General features: G+C 37.7%; 1 protein-coding gene across 1 annotated transcript in view; it reads right to left on the bottom strand.

Moving 5' to 3' along the window:
• Nucleotides 1-747: 747 nt before the first annotated feature.
• Nucleotides 748-17,604, bottom strand: part of LOC120716520 (sodium- and chloride-dependent taurine transporter-like) — a 30,938-nt gene continuing 14,081 nt past the window's right edge. The window contains exons 5-15 of the mRNA XM_040004033.1: nucleotides 17,362-17,507; nucleotides 17,050-17,182; nucleotides 15,441-15,575; nucleotides 14,951-15,054; nucleotides 14,715-14,839; nucleotides 12,042-12,154; nucleotides 10,787-10,924; nucleotides 6,856-6,958; nucleotides 6,095-6,195; nucleotides 5,619-5,789; nucleotides 748-5,389 (exon numbers count right to left, since the gene is read on the bottom strand). Coding sequence (XP_039859967.1) covers nucleotides 5,231-5,389; nucleotides 5,619-5,789; nucleotides 6,095-6,195; nucleotides 6,856-6,958; nucleotides 10,787-10,924; nucleotides 12,042-12,154; nucleotides 14,715-14,839; nucleotides 14,951-15,054; nucleotides 15,441-15,575; nucleotides 17,050-17,182; nucleotides 17,362-17,507 — 1,428 coding nt within the window. The 3' untranslated portion in view covers nucleotides 748-5,230. The remainder of the gene's footprint in view (nucleotides 5,390-5,618; nucleotides 5,790-6,094; nucleotides 6,196-6,855; nucleotides 6,959-10,786; nucleotides 10,925-12,041; nucleotides 12,155-14,714; nucleotides 14,840-14,950; nucleotides 15,055-15,440; nucleotides 15,576-17,049; nucleotides 17,183-17,361; nucleotides 17,508-17,604) is intronic.

Raw genomic sequence — 17,604 nt, 5'->3', positions numbered from 1 at the left:
CTAACAGAGTCAGACTTCTGCAGGGTTAGGCTCGCCCAGAGCATTGTCATGCAACCCAAATGATTACTTTCACATATTTAAGGCTCATAGGAAGCACTGAATGTGCTGGTATGTTGCCCCCTCATTGGTTTGAATACCTTAAAGCTTGTATTACAGGCTTTGAGGGATTAGAGTTTGTGTCGTCAGGAGGATTTAGGTACATAAGTCCCACTGGTTGGGTAATTGAACTTAAATGGAACAAACTGTGGATGTGTGTGCATAAAAATATCACTCTAGACACATGGAACTCAGACTTCATTTCCTGAAGACATTTTTTTTTTATTAAGAAAAAAAAAAAAACATTTTACACTTTTGTAGCTTACAGATTGGCCATAGAAAAACAAACAAAAACCCAAACTTTCAAATTCTTTTAAAAATGTTTTTTCTTCTTCATTACGAATTGGGGAGAAAAAAAAAAAAAAAATCCCATGTACATTCTCAAAAAGGAAGGGCTGGTATATGGTGTAATGAAGGAAAGAGACCATGATCAAACAGTTGACAGAATGTGGGGAGAAGGATAAATAAAATACAACTTATTTTCCCAGAAGACCTAGCTAGACCTGGACCCCAACTAAAAGGCTGTATTTATTCATTAACAGATGTGTCACTGTTACGTAGCCCAAAATCCAGCCCTGTTTTGTTTAATGCTGCATCTATATTCTAATCCAAATCTTGCAGATATGTTGTTCTCATTTAAAAAAAACAAAAAACAAAAAACAAAAAAAAACAAAAAACCACCAACCAAAAATAAACAAATGTAGACAATATGACATTTGAAATCAGGCTATTCTTGTGCGGACCCAATAAGGTTTTTCAGCTTCATTTGATAAGCATTCTGATTGGAATATTTTGTAGAGAGATAGTTAGACATGTCTAAATAAGCAGAACGTAGAGTTGTTATTTGATATGGTGGACTCATGTTCATTGGATTTACTGCTTTTGGTGCAAAGGGCCAGCTTCTCCAAGAAAAAAAAAATAATAATAATTATAAAACAAATAATTTCCAAGGTTCAAATACACACACACATACATGTACATAAACACACAAACACACACACACAAACACGAGATTTTGATATAAGTAGGTAGAAAATGGGCTTAGTGGCAGTGCTACTGTGTTTCATCCCCCTCACACATTCATACCTTTATCAGTCACAAAAATACAATATTTTGCTAAAACAAAATTCAGTTTGATGTGACACATATTTAATCAGTGCATTTCAAATGACAAGACTGTGGATAGTGGTTTAGTTTGGTTAACTTTCCAAACTACAAAGGATTCTTTGTTGGGTTTTAGTTTAACTGGAGATTCAAATATTTACTCTTCAGGAAATTACGTCTTACTTAAAGGTTAGTACCACCTGTTGGTACTAAAAAATATTTTGCAGTATTGCACAACAAGTCATAAGTTGTTGGTTTTTTTTTATGTTTGCTTTTTGATTAATATTTGTACATGTCACTCCAGTGACAGGTTTCAAATATGCAAATCTATCTGAAATATAAAAAAGGCAAATGTGACAAACATACAATCTAAAATAAAACAGAATGAGAAACTGCAGAATTCGACAAAGATCAGTATAAAATAAAAATAAATGACTTTTTAAATGAAGAAAAAAAAAAAAAAATCTTCAGAAACTTTTTACGTTCACCTGCAGGTGACTTTCACATTTCAATATCCGTCGGTAAAAACTTGTGCATCGCTAATGCTTTAGTTCTATTGAAAAGTCATGATCTTTGAGAATTAGTTAGCTTATGTTAACAGATGTTTTACATAGGCTAACTGATAGGGAGTGTATGAAGGCAGGAGAGCAGGTACATACTGTAAATATACACTGAGGGGAAGCATAATTCAATAAATGACTGCATTAGTTATTATTAGTCCACATTTCCCTGAAGCAATTTTAGCACTAAGAAATATTCAGCCTTATTTTCAATGCTTAAGGCATTTTTTTTCTATATACCTTTTTGTTGGCAAGTTTGAATTTCATTTAATATTCAACACATCTGAGCAAATTAAACTGCAATTGCAGATCTTTCTTTAGATCATTAATTGCATTTTTAAAACCTTAGTGCAAAGATTTTTCAGAGAAACTGAGAACCAGATCTATACAAAAGTGTAATGATAGAACAAAGCATTGTATCTGTATTAAAATGGGAGTGGGGAAACAGGAGCTGAGCTATACAAAGAAGACTTATATATGAAAAGTTGTATGAAAATAGATGCCTGATGGATTTGGTTTCACAAATCCCTTTTAATGATATCAACTACTTTATTCTATTTGAAGGAATTAAATAAATGGACACAAAGTTATCAAAGCTTAAATGAAACGAGAGCCAGGAAATGAAATGAAAATGAGGCCCTGGTCTCACTATCACCTCTCATGTGAAGCTGTTGATGAAAATCCTGCAATGCATGTGTACTGTATAACTGTGTAATGTGTGCATCTTGATCTAATTTCAATTTTTTTTTTTTTGCTTATTTCAGAACCAAAGTGAGACTAGAGTGTTTTGAAAATGTACCAATTTTACTGGAGAGGCCCCTGAGAGCCCAGAATAAAAAGAAGGCAATACATATTTTTTGGCCTCATTGTTTGATATGAAATCAAAAGGATTAAAATGAAAAAAAAAGTGCAATATAGCCTTATGTCAAGTAACTGTTTTTCATATTTGACTGCGGTTAAAATAGGCAGTTATGGTGTGATTTTCATCTCTCTGTAGCAAAGAAGGATCTAATGGCTTACCAAGCTGGATAAAAACATTAGTTTCAATTGCTACCAATGTAGCTCTGTCACCCAGAGTTAAGTGTCTTTTTTTGGATGCTGGGTTAATGCAGCTGTACAGTAGACAAAAGCATTACAAAGAAGATCCTGAGTGGATGGTCGCTGGTGACGCATACACATGAGAAACCCTTTGTTACACAGATATAATAAAATGAACATAACCGTTGTAAATGTTATACCTCTCATGTAGTCTGCTCTTGGTTGCCAGCTATTCACATAATCAAAAGTATGGCCCCTATGTTAACAAGATGAATGTAGTTTTTCATGCATGATTGCTAAAATCAAACAGAGTTCAAGACAGAGAGTTAATCCATCACAGGGTTAATGGGGTCTGGGTATCACTAGTTTCACTGGTGTGCATGAAAATTGAACAAAAAAGTGCCAAGGGCATTCTACAGCAACACATGTGACATAATTAATCCAAAACTATATTTATATTATCTGTATTCATTTATGGGGAAAAGACAGGTTTGAACAGTTGCTGTTAAAAGTGAAGCTTTTCAGGTCTCAGTTGAAGTGAGAGCAAGCAACATGGAGACCCCAGAAAAGACCAAACTCAGCCATCTGCCAAATTTCAGTGTCTGAAATGAGTTGACAGTCAGACACTGGTTTATCTACTGGGAGTCTCTTCCAACCATTGGTTAATGTGAGTCATTTGAGTTACTGAAATTTTGTTTAACCACTGGTTGTAGTGTCCTGCCTAGCTGGATTTCTTTGAAATAAATACTGTGTCCTGGTATTTCCAGAAGAGGAAAAGTTAAAAACCCAAGAATTACAAACTTATGACTGGAGCCATTGCAGGTTTCCAATTCTTTTTGTATGTATAAAAATTGGCCCACACCCCTCTGTAAGAGATAATATTTGGGGAAACAGTTGCATTGTTTATTTCTATGACGCCTAAGACAACTGTTGCTAGGACCAAAGCTCAAGAAATGTAAAGACTTTACTACAATGGCTGTCAATATAGATGTATGGTTTGTAATAATAGCTTAGTATTTTCACCAGATGAAAGTGTTCCTCCTTCTATGTAAAACTACAGCAATTCAATAGTAAATATCAATAACATTAATTAAAAAAAAATCTAAACACTGACAGAGGAAAAAAGAACTAATAATAATAATAATAATAATAATAATAATAATAATAATGTGTCTTCCTTTGTAGTAAATAAAACAAATTCAATCCAAACTGTTAAGCCAAGAGTGCCTAGTGCAGTCACTAATGTACTGTAAACTGGTCTAGAACAGAGAAAGATAGATAAAGAGATAGATACTGATAGACTGATTAGCCACTACTGTACAGTACGTCACAAACAACACAGTCAAGGGTTGAACCTCCACACTTCAAATCCTTTCAGATATCTCTCTTTGTGCAGGAAAAAAAAAAAGTTCCCCAATTCAGTTTCAGTGCTAGTTTTCTCTTTGGCCCATTGTTTGACTGTGAAAGATGAGAATATTTGGGCACAAGGTGAATTCAGAGGATTCTGTTTTCATCATTATGATTAGATATTAACTTAAAAAAAATGTCACTGATTATAATTTGATTTGGTTTTGGTTTATGCTGAAATTGATTTTATTTGTTTTTATTCATATTTTGTAACACTAACCCAAATATATGGTAAGCTCATTGTTGCTGATATTTTAAAATCTATGATTACAAGGGGAAAAGAGCCGGCAGTGATAAGCCATTTAACGCTGGTGTCTGCAGAGTTGCGTTTTTGATATTTCGGCAAAAAAGCTAATAACTCTGATATCAACAAGGCCTCTGCCGAACATAATGGAACAGAATATGCCAAAGCGTAATCCTGTGGCACATGCCCTCAGAGAACTATACGATGATCAAAGTATAACTGGAAAATAATAATTATTATTATTATAATAATAAAATATCCATCAAAGCAGCTCAAAAACACCCAAAAACCAAAAAAACAATTTTTGGTGATCAGTGCCTATTGTAGGAATTCTCTGTATATAGTGGCTACAAAAGATGATTTGATTCCAAGACTCAATAACCACTTTCTTCTAGAATAATGGCTGGTTATGTGCAAAAGCAACCAGTGAAACATGGCCGCTGGCTGTTTCTAATTTGCCATCTTGCCTTTAAAGCAAGAACACAGTGGGATGTGTAGTCACATGAAAACTATTTATACGGAAAAACAAAAAACAAAACAGTTTTTAAGTCATTCAGAAATAGATTTGAAATGTGACTGTTACCCTCTTATGAAGACCACCAACAGCAAACTACTTTCAAAACTTTCCTAAAAGATTTGAACTTTTTCTTTAAAACCCTTATCAGTCCACCAGACAGACAAAGACAGACAGATAGACAGAAAGCTAGCTAGCTTTAAAAGCATTTTAGAGGACAGGAGAGGGGAGGAGAGCGATCTCATGGAGAGCCTCCGCCTCATTCCTTTACATCATGGTTTCTACGATGGTGTGAGTGGGGGCCTTCATCAGTAGGCCCTTGTTCCCATTGGGGTCCAGGGGACAGGAGAGCTCCTTAGGCCCACGGTGGTCTGCAGGACGGGAGCTGGCTCCACCACGAACCGGGGCTGCCACTGCCTTAATCCTCTGTGGGGAGAAAGGTGGGATTAGAAAACTGAAGGTAAGAAATGGGCAAGTTATAGGGAAAGTAGAAAGAACAACTGATGAGCAAAGTCTTATGAAAATATGTCAGGATATGTCAGACAGATTGTAACTGAATTACAATCTAAAAGATTCCATTAATTCCACTAAAAGTGAAGTGATGAATAATAGAGAAGAAAGAGAAGAGCTAAACAGTTAACAGCCAGGCACCCACCTCAATGAGCGGCCCATCAGATCGAATGATCTTGATGACAACCACCATGGGGATGCAGATCATAGAAGCCAAGGCCAAAGTCCACCCTACTCCAATGGCCCAGTCAGGATACTGGTACATCTTGTTGTACGTCAATGGCTTGTATTTGACCAAAGAGAAGATAAAGCAACCCTGGATTGGAAGAGGAGCAGAAGTGTACGTTTTTTTAAATGTATTTTTAATTACTTTGTATCTGGGTATTTGGTAATAAATAAATAAATAATAAATAAATTACTGTGTTATACCCAAAGCATAACGTATAACGTGGTGAAATGTCTCTAAACTATATGTAAGAAAAGCTCATGATGACACTAGTACAATTTTCAGTGAATAAAAAGTTGTCGATTGTTAATTCAGAGGAAAAAAAGTTGAAATTATTTCTCAGAAATGAGAACAAGTTTAATTGATTATCTGATTGATGAAACAACAGTCCTTACCATGCACAGTAAAGGAGTGACCACAGTCCAGCTCCATTTCATCCAAGGATTTGGTCTGTAGCCAATCATGTCCTCAATCGCATCATAGAAATTATCAACGCCTGTGGAGATAGAATACACAATTGGCTTGCCTCCTAACTGTTGTGAAGTGCTGCAGCTGAATTCTTACTGAAATCTGTTACTGTCATATTGCTGTAGCACTTCAGCCAATTTAGAGCATTATTTTAAATTGAAAAAAATAGAGAAATTATGATAAAATAATAAATAAATAAATACTTAAATAAAATAAAATTTAGATGCTATGACATTAGGCCTCATCCACAAATTAGAAATCTGAAGGCTCAAATCCTATCAGTGTAAATTGAACCAAAATTATGGATTCCAACAGCATGAAAGACACCTGCCAAATTAACTAACATGTCACAGATTACAGACAGGAAATAATTTAGAAAATTTTACTTTTAGACAACCTCATCCTTTATTAATTGTTTGCAGATTCATGATCAGAAATAAGTATATTTTTTCTGACAAGATAGATTTGAGGTGTCTATGCGGACTTTTCTGTTCTAAAGCTGTCTGTCTGTCACCTTCTATAACAAAAGAGTGTACACACAAATAGCTGGGATATTAAATAGGTAGACATTACAAGGTACTTTATCAGTAAACTTGTTGTCTGAATACACAACACAAGGTCATGTGAACTGGTGTTCATTAGAAAAGCATTAATAAAAAAAGTATTTTATTATTTATGTAGTACTCACCATAAACCCAGGCAACAGCTATACATTCAAAGAATGCCACCCACAGAAGGCACACACCGCTTGCTGCATAGTAGTCAAACAGCTGGAAAACATACATGCCACCCTGCAAAAAACAACAACAGAAACACAAAACAAAACACAGACTTAGTTTTAAAATAAGTTTGTTTTTTTGTTGTTGTTTTTTTAAATTCTCCTCTGTCCAGGTGCATTTTAGGTATTTTCAGTTTTCATCTTGTTACCATGCTTTACAACAGAAAGACCTGTATACCAGCATTACTGTGGCTTTAAGTGTATGGGGTTATACTACAATAAGTACAATAGTGGTTTTCCTTTGCAATGAGTTGGTGTAAGAATGACAAGTGTGACAAGAACACTCAACTATGAAAAACTGTTAATCATACATGTACTAATTTGACTATTATAGGATGCTAAGGTAAATACAGAGTAAAAGTGAGCAGCCAAAATGTCCACATGTACTTTGAGTGTGCACACGTTTATCCATTGTGAGAAGTTAGTCATGGGAATCCTGAACTGAAATCAGGCCAGTGCTGCCATAAAAAGATATTGTCATGGGAACAAGAGGGGGCGTGAAAGAGAAGGGGAGAAGAGGGGAGGGAGCACGGGTTGGGGCAGAAAACAGTGATGGGAGGTTGTAAGTACAGAGATAATGTTTAAATGTTGATCGTAGGAGAAAAAGCAAAGTACGAGGATTGCTGAAGAACAAAACAAAAAACCCACTTTGTATAATTACTGACGTGTAGATTCTCATTTAAGTGTTTCTTACTTTGCAGTAATAAAGCAAGAAAATATTGGGCTTTTCCCACCTTTAGTGTAAGGAAAATTGGTCATTATAGATTTCTGTTTTGTTAAACAAAGAAGTGGAACTGGGTTATCAAGGGTTGTGTTCAAGAAAACAAAATATGTAATTAAAAAACAATTTAAACAAAAAAATAGAGTTGTCAGGCTGATTGTATTAAGTAACTCAGAATTTCTAGTCAGGTTTGAAAATGAGTGATTGCCATCTCATATCATAACATAATTAAACATTTTACCTGATTTTTTTCATGTCAAACACTTCTCATGAGTATGGCCCATGGCATACTGGATGTGGCATATTGTAACAGTATATACACAATACCAGGTACCTGCTGTATCAGGACTGCTGCATTTTTCAAATGAAGGAGAAAGGTGTGCTTCTACAGATATTACTGCAATAATGAGGAACTGCCGGGAGCCTTATGTACAAGTAAAGAAAGGTGAAAAAGACAGAATCAGCTAAGATGAAGCTTAAGGAGGATGAGGATGAAAGAACATTGAGGGAAACTGTAGATAGGTGCTACAAACAAGGTAAATGCAAAGGAAAGATGAAATTAAATGAGATGAAAAACAACAGACAAAAGAAACAGACGGGAACAAGAGAGAAGAAGGAGGAAGCACGAGATTTAGAAAAGCTATATCAAGTCTACTGTATCTATTAATATCAAACAAGGGAAGGGAAGTTCTCATGACTTGACAGTATAAATAGCCCCCTGTCATCTCTTTTGGGATCGACACTAATAGCTGTCTGAACACTGTTTTTCCTGGAGTATTGAGTTGGGAGATGGAGCCTGAAATGAGGTCAGCAACCACAGTGTGCGTGCGTATGTGTGTGTGTATATATATATGTGTATATCTATCTATCTATCTATCTATATATCAGCAATAACAGGAAGAAGGAACACGAGAAGCTGGAGAAATACCAAGGGCTCAGAAGAGCTCGAGAGGATGTGGAGGGTGAAGGTAACGGTGGTCCCCGTGGTAATCGGAGCACTAGGTGCGGTGACTCCTAAGCTAGGCGAGTGGCTCCAGCAGATCCCGGGAATAACATCGGAGATCTCTGTCCAGAAGAGCGCAGTCCTGGGAACAGCTAAGATACTGCGCAGGACCCTCAAGCTCCCTGGCCTCTGGTAGAGGATCCGAGCTTGAAGGATAAACCGCCCGCAGGGGCGTGCTGGGTGTACAAAATTCACGGTTCGGTTCGATACTTTGGTGTCACGGTTCGATATTTTTTCGATACAAAAAAATGTTCATGCATTTTTAATTTGTCATTTATTAAAATTATAAATATATATTTTAACTCAAAAGTACAGTTTTTAAATTTAACCCTAACCCTTGTGCGTGTTTTTTATTTTGACAGCGAATGCGCACCTGCGGACCACTTATGTGCAGCCCTGGTTATTTAGCTCATCATATTGCAGCCACAGAAATTCTTTTGTCCATGAAACCATAAAGCTGCACTTTTTTTTTGCCTTATAGTCTGATTTGTCATAACTTCTCCGTTTTGTGGTAAGCTTTTCTTTGGCTGTCACTTCTTCACCCTGACCTGTCTTATTTGGCTCAGCAGAACTAAAATATATATCCTGCTGCTTTTACACACACACACACACACACACACACACACACACACACACACACATAAGCTCAGCGATTCTCTGCACGATCAACCTCTCACATGTTTAAGCTGCGGGAGATTTCACTTGTCATGTTTGCATAGTAAGCTAACGATTAATAGGACGATGTCAGAGGAATTGGTGCACAAATTATCATCACTCACAGATCAGTACTGTCGCTCTCTATACACAGTTCGCACGATTGCAAAGTGAAAGCAAAAAAACAAGCGCAAATTCAAACGCGACTTCAATATGTCACATATTGACAGTGGCTCACCGATGCCAATGACATAATTACCCAGCTACATTTCTGAAAGAATGCAAAAGCATTGACATATATTTTTCCTACAATAGCCCGACGGGCAGGGAAGAGATAGATTTTGGTAGCCCGACTGAAAAAATCGCTAGCTCCGGGACGTCGGGCTAGCGATATTGCAAGCCCTGTATCTGATTGAGGAATCACTCATCTTTGGAAAAGAGAGTTTATTACAGAGAAATGGCTCTTTCCAAAATAAAAGCTATACTATCCGCTTCTTCTGGGCTATATTCTCAGCAGCATAAGGAGAATCATGTGCTAACAGCTGTCTAAATGACTCGGCTAAAGTTAGTAGCATGCTTGCTTTTTTTTTGTCTGCTTCCACTTGTCTTTGCACTAGGATGATGTCGGCGTAAATGTGCAGTCATATTCGTTGTGTTCCCACTAGCGCTTTCAGGTTAATCTCGTTGAAATGACCTTAACGCCACAACACGGCAAATCTCCGTTAACGAGCTACCGCCGATCGCTCCGTGCATGGGGCTAGACAACACGTTAACGAGCTAACTGCGCTAACACACTAGTTCACACCAATGTAATTGAGCATTGCATGGCACATCCAACATACTGTTTTACTTTAGTCCATGACTCGCTTACCTTCAGGGTCATACGTCACATGAAAACCAAAATAATTCCAAACGCCAGATCTGAATGAGGTTCAATTTGCCTGTTGCAAGTAGAGCTTAACTTCTGTCTCGCTAGCTTGCCCTGCGCTCTTCCTTCTGACTATGCTGTCTGTGTTGAGCGCTCAGTGGATCTGCGCTCGACAGTGCAGCCTAGGCGGAGTAGTCGAACACAGATTCACTGAGCGCTCAACACAGACAGCATCGTCAGAAGGAAAATTGATAAAATAAATTACAAATGTTGTATTGTTCGATACATATGCGTACCGAACCAAAAGCACTGTATCGAACGGTTCAATATCGATACGAATATCGTTGCACCCCTAAACAAACAACAACAAAAAAAAAAAAAAAAAAAAAAAAAAAATTATATATATATACACACACACACACACACACACACACTGCAGAGTGATTCATTTCTGTTCGAGTACTGTTTTTGTGATTCACAACACATCAGAGTTTGACTGTTTTCTAATGATTACACTGATTCTAAGTGCTCTAAAAGTGCTCTGGCCATGATTGCTGGTGCTTTCTTTTGTGTTCACTTTCCATTGTGTTGTTACCTTGGTAACCATGGTGAGTCCAAGCACGTAGCTGATGCAGCAGATAATAGCGATGAAGACCTCTCTGCGGTAACCCTTCCTTAGGAAGGACGGATACAGATCCACCAGTGATGTGATCTGCCCTTCCACCTCCACAAACTGCAGGGGAACAGAGAGATACAGTGGCATTAATCAAAAAAGGATAAATGCACTAATAAGTATCCAAAATATTTCAGTGCAACTTTTGTTGCTGAGATTTGGCAGCACTATGTGATGTGGCTGTGTAAAATTTCAAACACAGACTAGTCAGTGGCCATTTTCACGAGTGGGTGAAGCTGAGTTGTTATTGTTGGTTCTTTTGAAATTGTGGTACAATGTGTAAAGTGTCTAAGCTTAGAACTCAGGTAAAAAGCAGAAGTAGTTCTATTGTTATCCCCTTATGAGTCTAAAGACGAATATTCAACCACACAAACCACCTCAGTTGTGGTGCGTGTCACTGTGCTATCATGCACCCACTTACAGGGCACAAGTAAGAAATACATTTTGGGTCACTCCATAGCTGAATGCAGCTCTGGCTTACATGCAGTGGCTCCCTGTGGCTTTGATAAAAACAAAAACAAGGAAAATAATTATAACAATGAATATGGAAAGGAAAAATAAAAAAAATTTTATATTAAAAAAAGCAAAAAAAATCATCAACTAAAATGTGCATTGTAGCCTACCTCAACAGGGGGTCAATAGCAAGGATATATACACATGATTGCATACGTTTTATTAGTGTTAAAGAAGTTCTCAGTCTGTTGATAATAAAGATTATTGCAGAGTGGTGCAAAGATTCAAAGAAAAATGACCTTGAAAGAGTAATGTTTGTGTAATGTAATGTTGTGGGTTTTTTTTAACAGTTTCTCCTGAATTTGAAACATAATCTTATATAAATCTTTTTCCAGTTGTCGTTCTCTTATGGCCTCTAATGATTCTCTATTTCGCCTATTAATGAATACTATTTGATGACTTTTTGTGTCTATATTTATGCACAGAAACAGACATTTTAAAGCACGAAATATCCAGCAAAAGTCTTTTTCAAACACTACTGTATTTGTGCACAAGCTTCTTCACACACTTGGTTCTGTGGTTGGCCAATGAGCAGTTAAATGTTTTGCTTATGGGAACCTTAAAAATAGCTGACGCCTGTAAGTGTCATCAGCATTTCCTTTTATGGCGAACCTCCTGAAGCTCCAACAGTCACCCATGTGTGAAAGTTTGTTTTTCCTCTAACCTGACTGTCGAGGCCAAGCAGCAGCAGCATAATGAAGAAGAGGATTGCCCAGAGTGTAGGAAAAGGCATCATGGTTACAGCTTTAGGGTAGGCAATGAAAGCCAGGCCTGGACCTGCGGAGGAGAGGGGAAGGGGGTAAGAGCAGAAAGAAGGGGAAGGGGGTAAGGCAACATTAGAACCATATGATAAACTCGTCTGATCTGCATCCCTATGGGGGAGAAAAAGAAGCCCCAAACAATGGAGACGCAGAACAGGATATGAATACATCATAAAAAACTGGCTAAATGTTGGGAACAATTATTTACTTTGGTTTTATGACTTTGTATATAGCTAGTATGCACTAACACCAAAGTATATGTAATACACATACTTACCTCTTATGAGCAACACATTATGGCACACTATAAACTGTATACACTCAACACAGCACAGTTTCATATCATTAACAATGACATATTACACTGAATTCTTACACTAAAAGGCAAACAGAAAAATAAATACAGGTAGAGTATGACATTAAATGCACACTTTAGTATAATGTAGCTGCAGCTCTGTGGAAGTAAGTAAATCATGAGATAACTTGTAAAGCATTCAGTAAATGGATGCATGTACATTATGTAATGGAATAAAACTGGTACATGGGTTATGTGGAATAAAATTACCAAAAAGACCATACAACACCACAACACTGCAGTAATTCTATGCAAAATATAACCTCAACTGCTAAAAACGGTTCAACAAATTCACCCAAGCCATTTTGCATTCCTGACTGAAATTAGGATGACCCTTTCTATAAGGAATGCAAAAGGACCAATGCAAAACAGCAGCAGATGCAAAATGAGTGGTCAGATAAAGAGCAAACATGTTCTTTTTTTCTGTGGTTTCTTTTTTTTTTAACGAGGTCTTATTTGACTTGCTACATCGGGAACTATACAACAGAAGTCAAAGAACAGGGAAGCAGCCATAACAGCGAAACAGCATTGCAGCTGATAACAAGATGTGTCAATGTGTTGCATTTTTTGTAGCAAATTATGATGAGGCATCCAACCAAACACCGCGTTGACTCAAAAAAAAAAAAAAAAAAAAAAAAAAAAAAAAAAACCCAAAAAAAAAAAAAAAAAAAACCAAAAAAAAAAAAAAACCCTTTCCTATACCTGAAACAAACATATGCTATATTAACTCAATGAAATTGTTTGATCAGTCATTACTACAAATACTTCCGAAGCTGCATTTGAATGCCATGTCGTGTGTGCTTACATTCTACTGTGAAAACCACAGTATTCTTTGAGTATTCAGTCAGCACATTCTGTCGTGCACAAAACATTCAAGCATTTGCAGTTAAGGCAGACTTACTTCTGATGATTTGGGGCTTTTCATAACCTGCTTGCCTGAGTTGGCTTGATGAGCATGCAGATGTTCCAATACTTATTATATTCTGCTGTCTACGTAACCTTCCGTGTTCATAGACCCACAAACGTGGACAGACTTTCTAAGGCATGAAAACCAAGCTGATAACCATGATATGCAGGGTGCTCGACTCAATTCCTCTGACCAACACTTCTATTCTAGTTCCCTGTGGAGCATCAGCCCACTCACCAAACAACACTGATCTCTGACAGTTCTGCACACCCCACCAATACATTGCCACTCTAAGTGTATATAAACTGGGCTGGCATCAAGGACAGTTTCTCTTTTTTTGACATTAGCAGACTGAAAGCTACATTTTGGGTTTTTTTCTTGGTCGATCATGGGGCAGAGATGAAGATCAGAGCATTTGATGATGGTATACCAGAAAAAACAAATATTAGTATAGATTTCAAGTTTGTGACTCATCTGACAAAGCTTCATGTGCCAACACATTTGAGGGTGACTTATACCTTTGCACATCTGCTTTTAACTTAAATCCTGTGATTCTGTCTGAAAACTACACTTCCTACGCTGAAAAGATGTCGACACTTACAATTCCCTCAAAGCCATTTTCCAAAATATCTCAATCTCACGATGCCGTGAAAACAACTACTCTTTTTCTTTTACCTAAAGTATACTGATAGTCATGCATTCAAAACAAAATTATGTCTTACATGGACAACATGATTGGAGAGGAAAAGAAACCCAAACAGATAAAGGCGCTGGCTCTAGCTACCATGATTAAAAACAACAAATAAATAATAGAAAGAATCAAGAACCACATATGCCGATGTCACGCAAAAAGAGGAACCACAATAATGGTGGCAGGAATCTCTCGTGTGCACAAAAGGAGCAATTCAGAACTACATCACGTTGGCACAAGATCCATGTACAATATGACACAGCTAATTCTAAGTGCACTCCCCTACAGTTTTCAACACGTGCCTAAAAAAAGCACAATCGAGTTTCAAATGCATCTCTCAGCCCCAACTTGTTTCGTTCGAATGAGCGCAAACAAATCAAGTCAATATTTCTGCTTTTTGTCAAGGAGTGTTTGATTTCGGAAGCTTTTATATTCTGATGCCGTCATTTAAGATCAATCAGCGAATCCATTCAATTCCAAATTTCAACTCATTTCGAAACTGGACGTGTAGTCGAATTCTCACTCAGGTTTCGTTGCTGTTTTTCTTCATAATTGCTATTGTTTTATTTGTTAACCAGGAAGCAGCGCCCACCATCACTGCCGCCTTTACAGAACCCTCGTACCTGACTCTGCCACATCAGCAATGTCCACCCCTTGCTCTTGTGCCATGAAGCCCAGGACGGAAAATATTGCGAAGCCAGACACAAAACTGGTACCACTGTTGAGGGCTCCCAGCAGCAAACAGTCCCTATGTCACACATATGTCATGAGGAGGATTTGTTAATGAACACACAAGGATCCCTTTAGCCCCCCCTCTCTCCCCTATCGCTAACCCCCTCACTGAAAACTAATGGCTCACCTGTAGCAGTTGTATTTGTACTTGTTGTAGCTCCCCAAGGACGTCATGGCACCCAAACAGATGGCATAGGAGAAGAAAATCTGGGTGCCAGCATCAATCCACACCTACCAAGAAGGAAGTGGGGACAAAAAGGCTGAGGCCTGCTGATGGGGGGGGAATTTAAGGGGATTTTGTACAGTGAAGCAAGTGGGATAAAACTGTGTTTCTGGTTCTTTATGAAAAACCTATTTTGGCTTTTCTTTTGCCACATTTTACAAATCAGTGTGCAGGCATGTGTTTTGTTGCCATTCAAACAAAAAAGGACAACAGCAATTATATTATTGCTGTCTTATTTCCTTTTAAACCACATGTTCCATTTTTATGAATTCAACAATTTGGAATTTAAATTTGGTTCTTTTCTGTATGAGCAGCCAGACAGGTATGTGGTCAAACTAGTGAAGGAAAGCTATAACAGTGTTTTCTTGCTCATGCACCTCAGGTTAACACCTACCTCTGGGTCCTTCAGGCGAGTGAGGTCAGGATACAGGTAGAATTTGATGCCTGCAGTAGCACCTGGCAGCGTCACACCACGGATCAAAAGCACAATGAGCATGACGAAAGGGAACGTGGCTGTGATATAGACCACCTATAAGGGGAGACCACAGGTACAGAAGAGCAAGGTCACACATTTTGGAGACAAACTCTAAATGATCCAGTTTGAATTATTTTACAGCCAATATATTAGCTTATCAAATCTTCATCCACAGTAGTTTTATTTTGCCAGCTAGCTGATACTCTGGCTTTATTACAGATAATGGATTTGATCAGTGTCTGAACTTGGGAATATTTTGGACAACAACAGACCACAGGCGGTCCCTTAAATCAATAGCGGTGTACCAGTATCTCTTATGTGGAAAACTGTGACCACACTTGGCCTTGCAGGAGTGACACTAATACAAGAATTACAACTTGGAGCAACTAGAAAGTATCAATCAGGTCAGCGCAATCAATAAAGTGTGTTAGGGCTATAAAAAAAAAAAAAAAAAAAAAAAAAAAGAGCGGTCTGGGATTGATTGCCTTTGGTCTTGGAGCAAGCTGTTGCTGCTGTTACTGCAGCAGCAATTCAACGTGGTCTGAAATATTCCCTATATTGAAATAACCAAGATTACATTTATCCTGCAATACTATAGAAAAATGTAGAGAAAATACCAATTTATAAAACAGACAGTTTGTCAAGGATATATTAGGCTGGAAGTGAACTGTCATTTTTTTAAATTGATGTTGGAATTGGGAAAACTGGCAAGCATAAAATTCCAGCAGCTGTGACAAGGGCCAAATTAAGATGTCTAGACAACAGGGTCAAAGCATCTCAGCAACAAGAGTTCAACAAGGGTTTGGGCAAAATGCCAAAATGCTCATGGCATTGACTTGTTGTCCAAACTTCTTAGACCTTCCTTTGACCAGGCATCTGTGTAGCATACTAGGAAATGAAGTGTAACATATGAAACCCCCCTCACGCTCTACAGATTTGCTGCAAATGTCTCAGTACCTGTAAAGAACAGGAGAACTTGTGTCTCAACAGGCCAGAGACATTGTTGTAGCACAAGCAGGGGCATACACATTGTAACACTAGTGGCTCTTCACTGTAGATATTATATTTAGTAATAAAAAAATTGCAATCTACAAATTCTTAGGTAATTTCTTGATGCATGGAAGCACCCAATATCAATTTATCAGACAAAAATCCGCAGTGATTTGTCAAGCAACAAGAAATTGTGTTACAACTTTGTCCTCTTTTAGTCACCATTGACTAAATTCTGCACACAGTAGTGTATTAAATAGTAATATTGTAACATTTAAAACATGAATTATGTCACCCATATTTGCCTTTGTTTAGTTTGAAAACCTATGATCTTATTTTTGTATTTACACAAGGACATGTAAACATAGCAAATTGTTCTTCTGGTCAGACCACAAAGGGGAGAAATAAAAATCAGATAATCATGACCATGTCTTGGATGTTAGCTGAAATTAATGTCCTGTAAAAACCAGGTCCCTGTATTCTAAGAGGAATAAAGAAGTGACGAAGCAATGAACACGAGACACTACAGGATATTTACCTTTCCAGTGGATTTTACGCCCTTCCAGATGCAGAAGAAGCAGATGACCCACACAAGCAGTAAACACAGGGCCAGGTCCCATTTAATTGGGCCGATCTCGTCTATACCACTGGAGATTCCGAGTACATTATGCCTGTAACAATAAATAAATGGGTAAATAAATAAATAATCCTCTGTAGGTGCGTTTCTGCAAGCTGCAGGTTTCATTGCTGACTTTCTCCCTCACCTTGACTGAACTTTTACATGACAAAGAATGAACAATTGTTTGTGGTTATGCAAGTGTGCAGGTGTGTGTGGTTTTATGTAACTTACTCCCAGAACTCGGTGACGGGGGAGGTGAAGTTGGAGGCGTTGGCAGCCACCCAGAGGGTTTTGTTCTTGCGGTAGGTGTCCTCAATGCAATGATCAGTGTTCCAGGGCTGATTGCACTTGGCCCAGGGCAGCTCAGGCTGAAAACACTGGGATATAAAAAAAAGAAAAAAAAAGAAAAGATAAATGATGACAACTGCATTATTACTATTATTAATAATAATAATAATTACTATATTCATGTTC

Source organism: Simochromis diagramma, unplaced genomic scaffold (genome assembly GCF_900408965.1).
Source record: "Simochromis diagramma unplaced genomic scaffold, fSimDia1.1 OVJJ01000320.1, whole genome shotgun sequence".
Taxonomy (NCBI): domain Eukaryota; kingdom Metazoa; phylum Chordata; class Actinopteri; order Cichliformes; family Cichlidae; genus Simochromis; species Simochromis diagramma.
The sequence above is the reverse complement of the archived record's forward strand: the minus strand, read 5'-3'. Positions and strand labels throughout refer to the sequence as shown.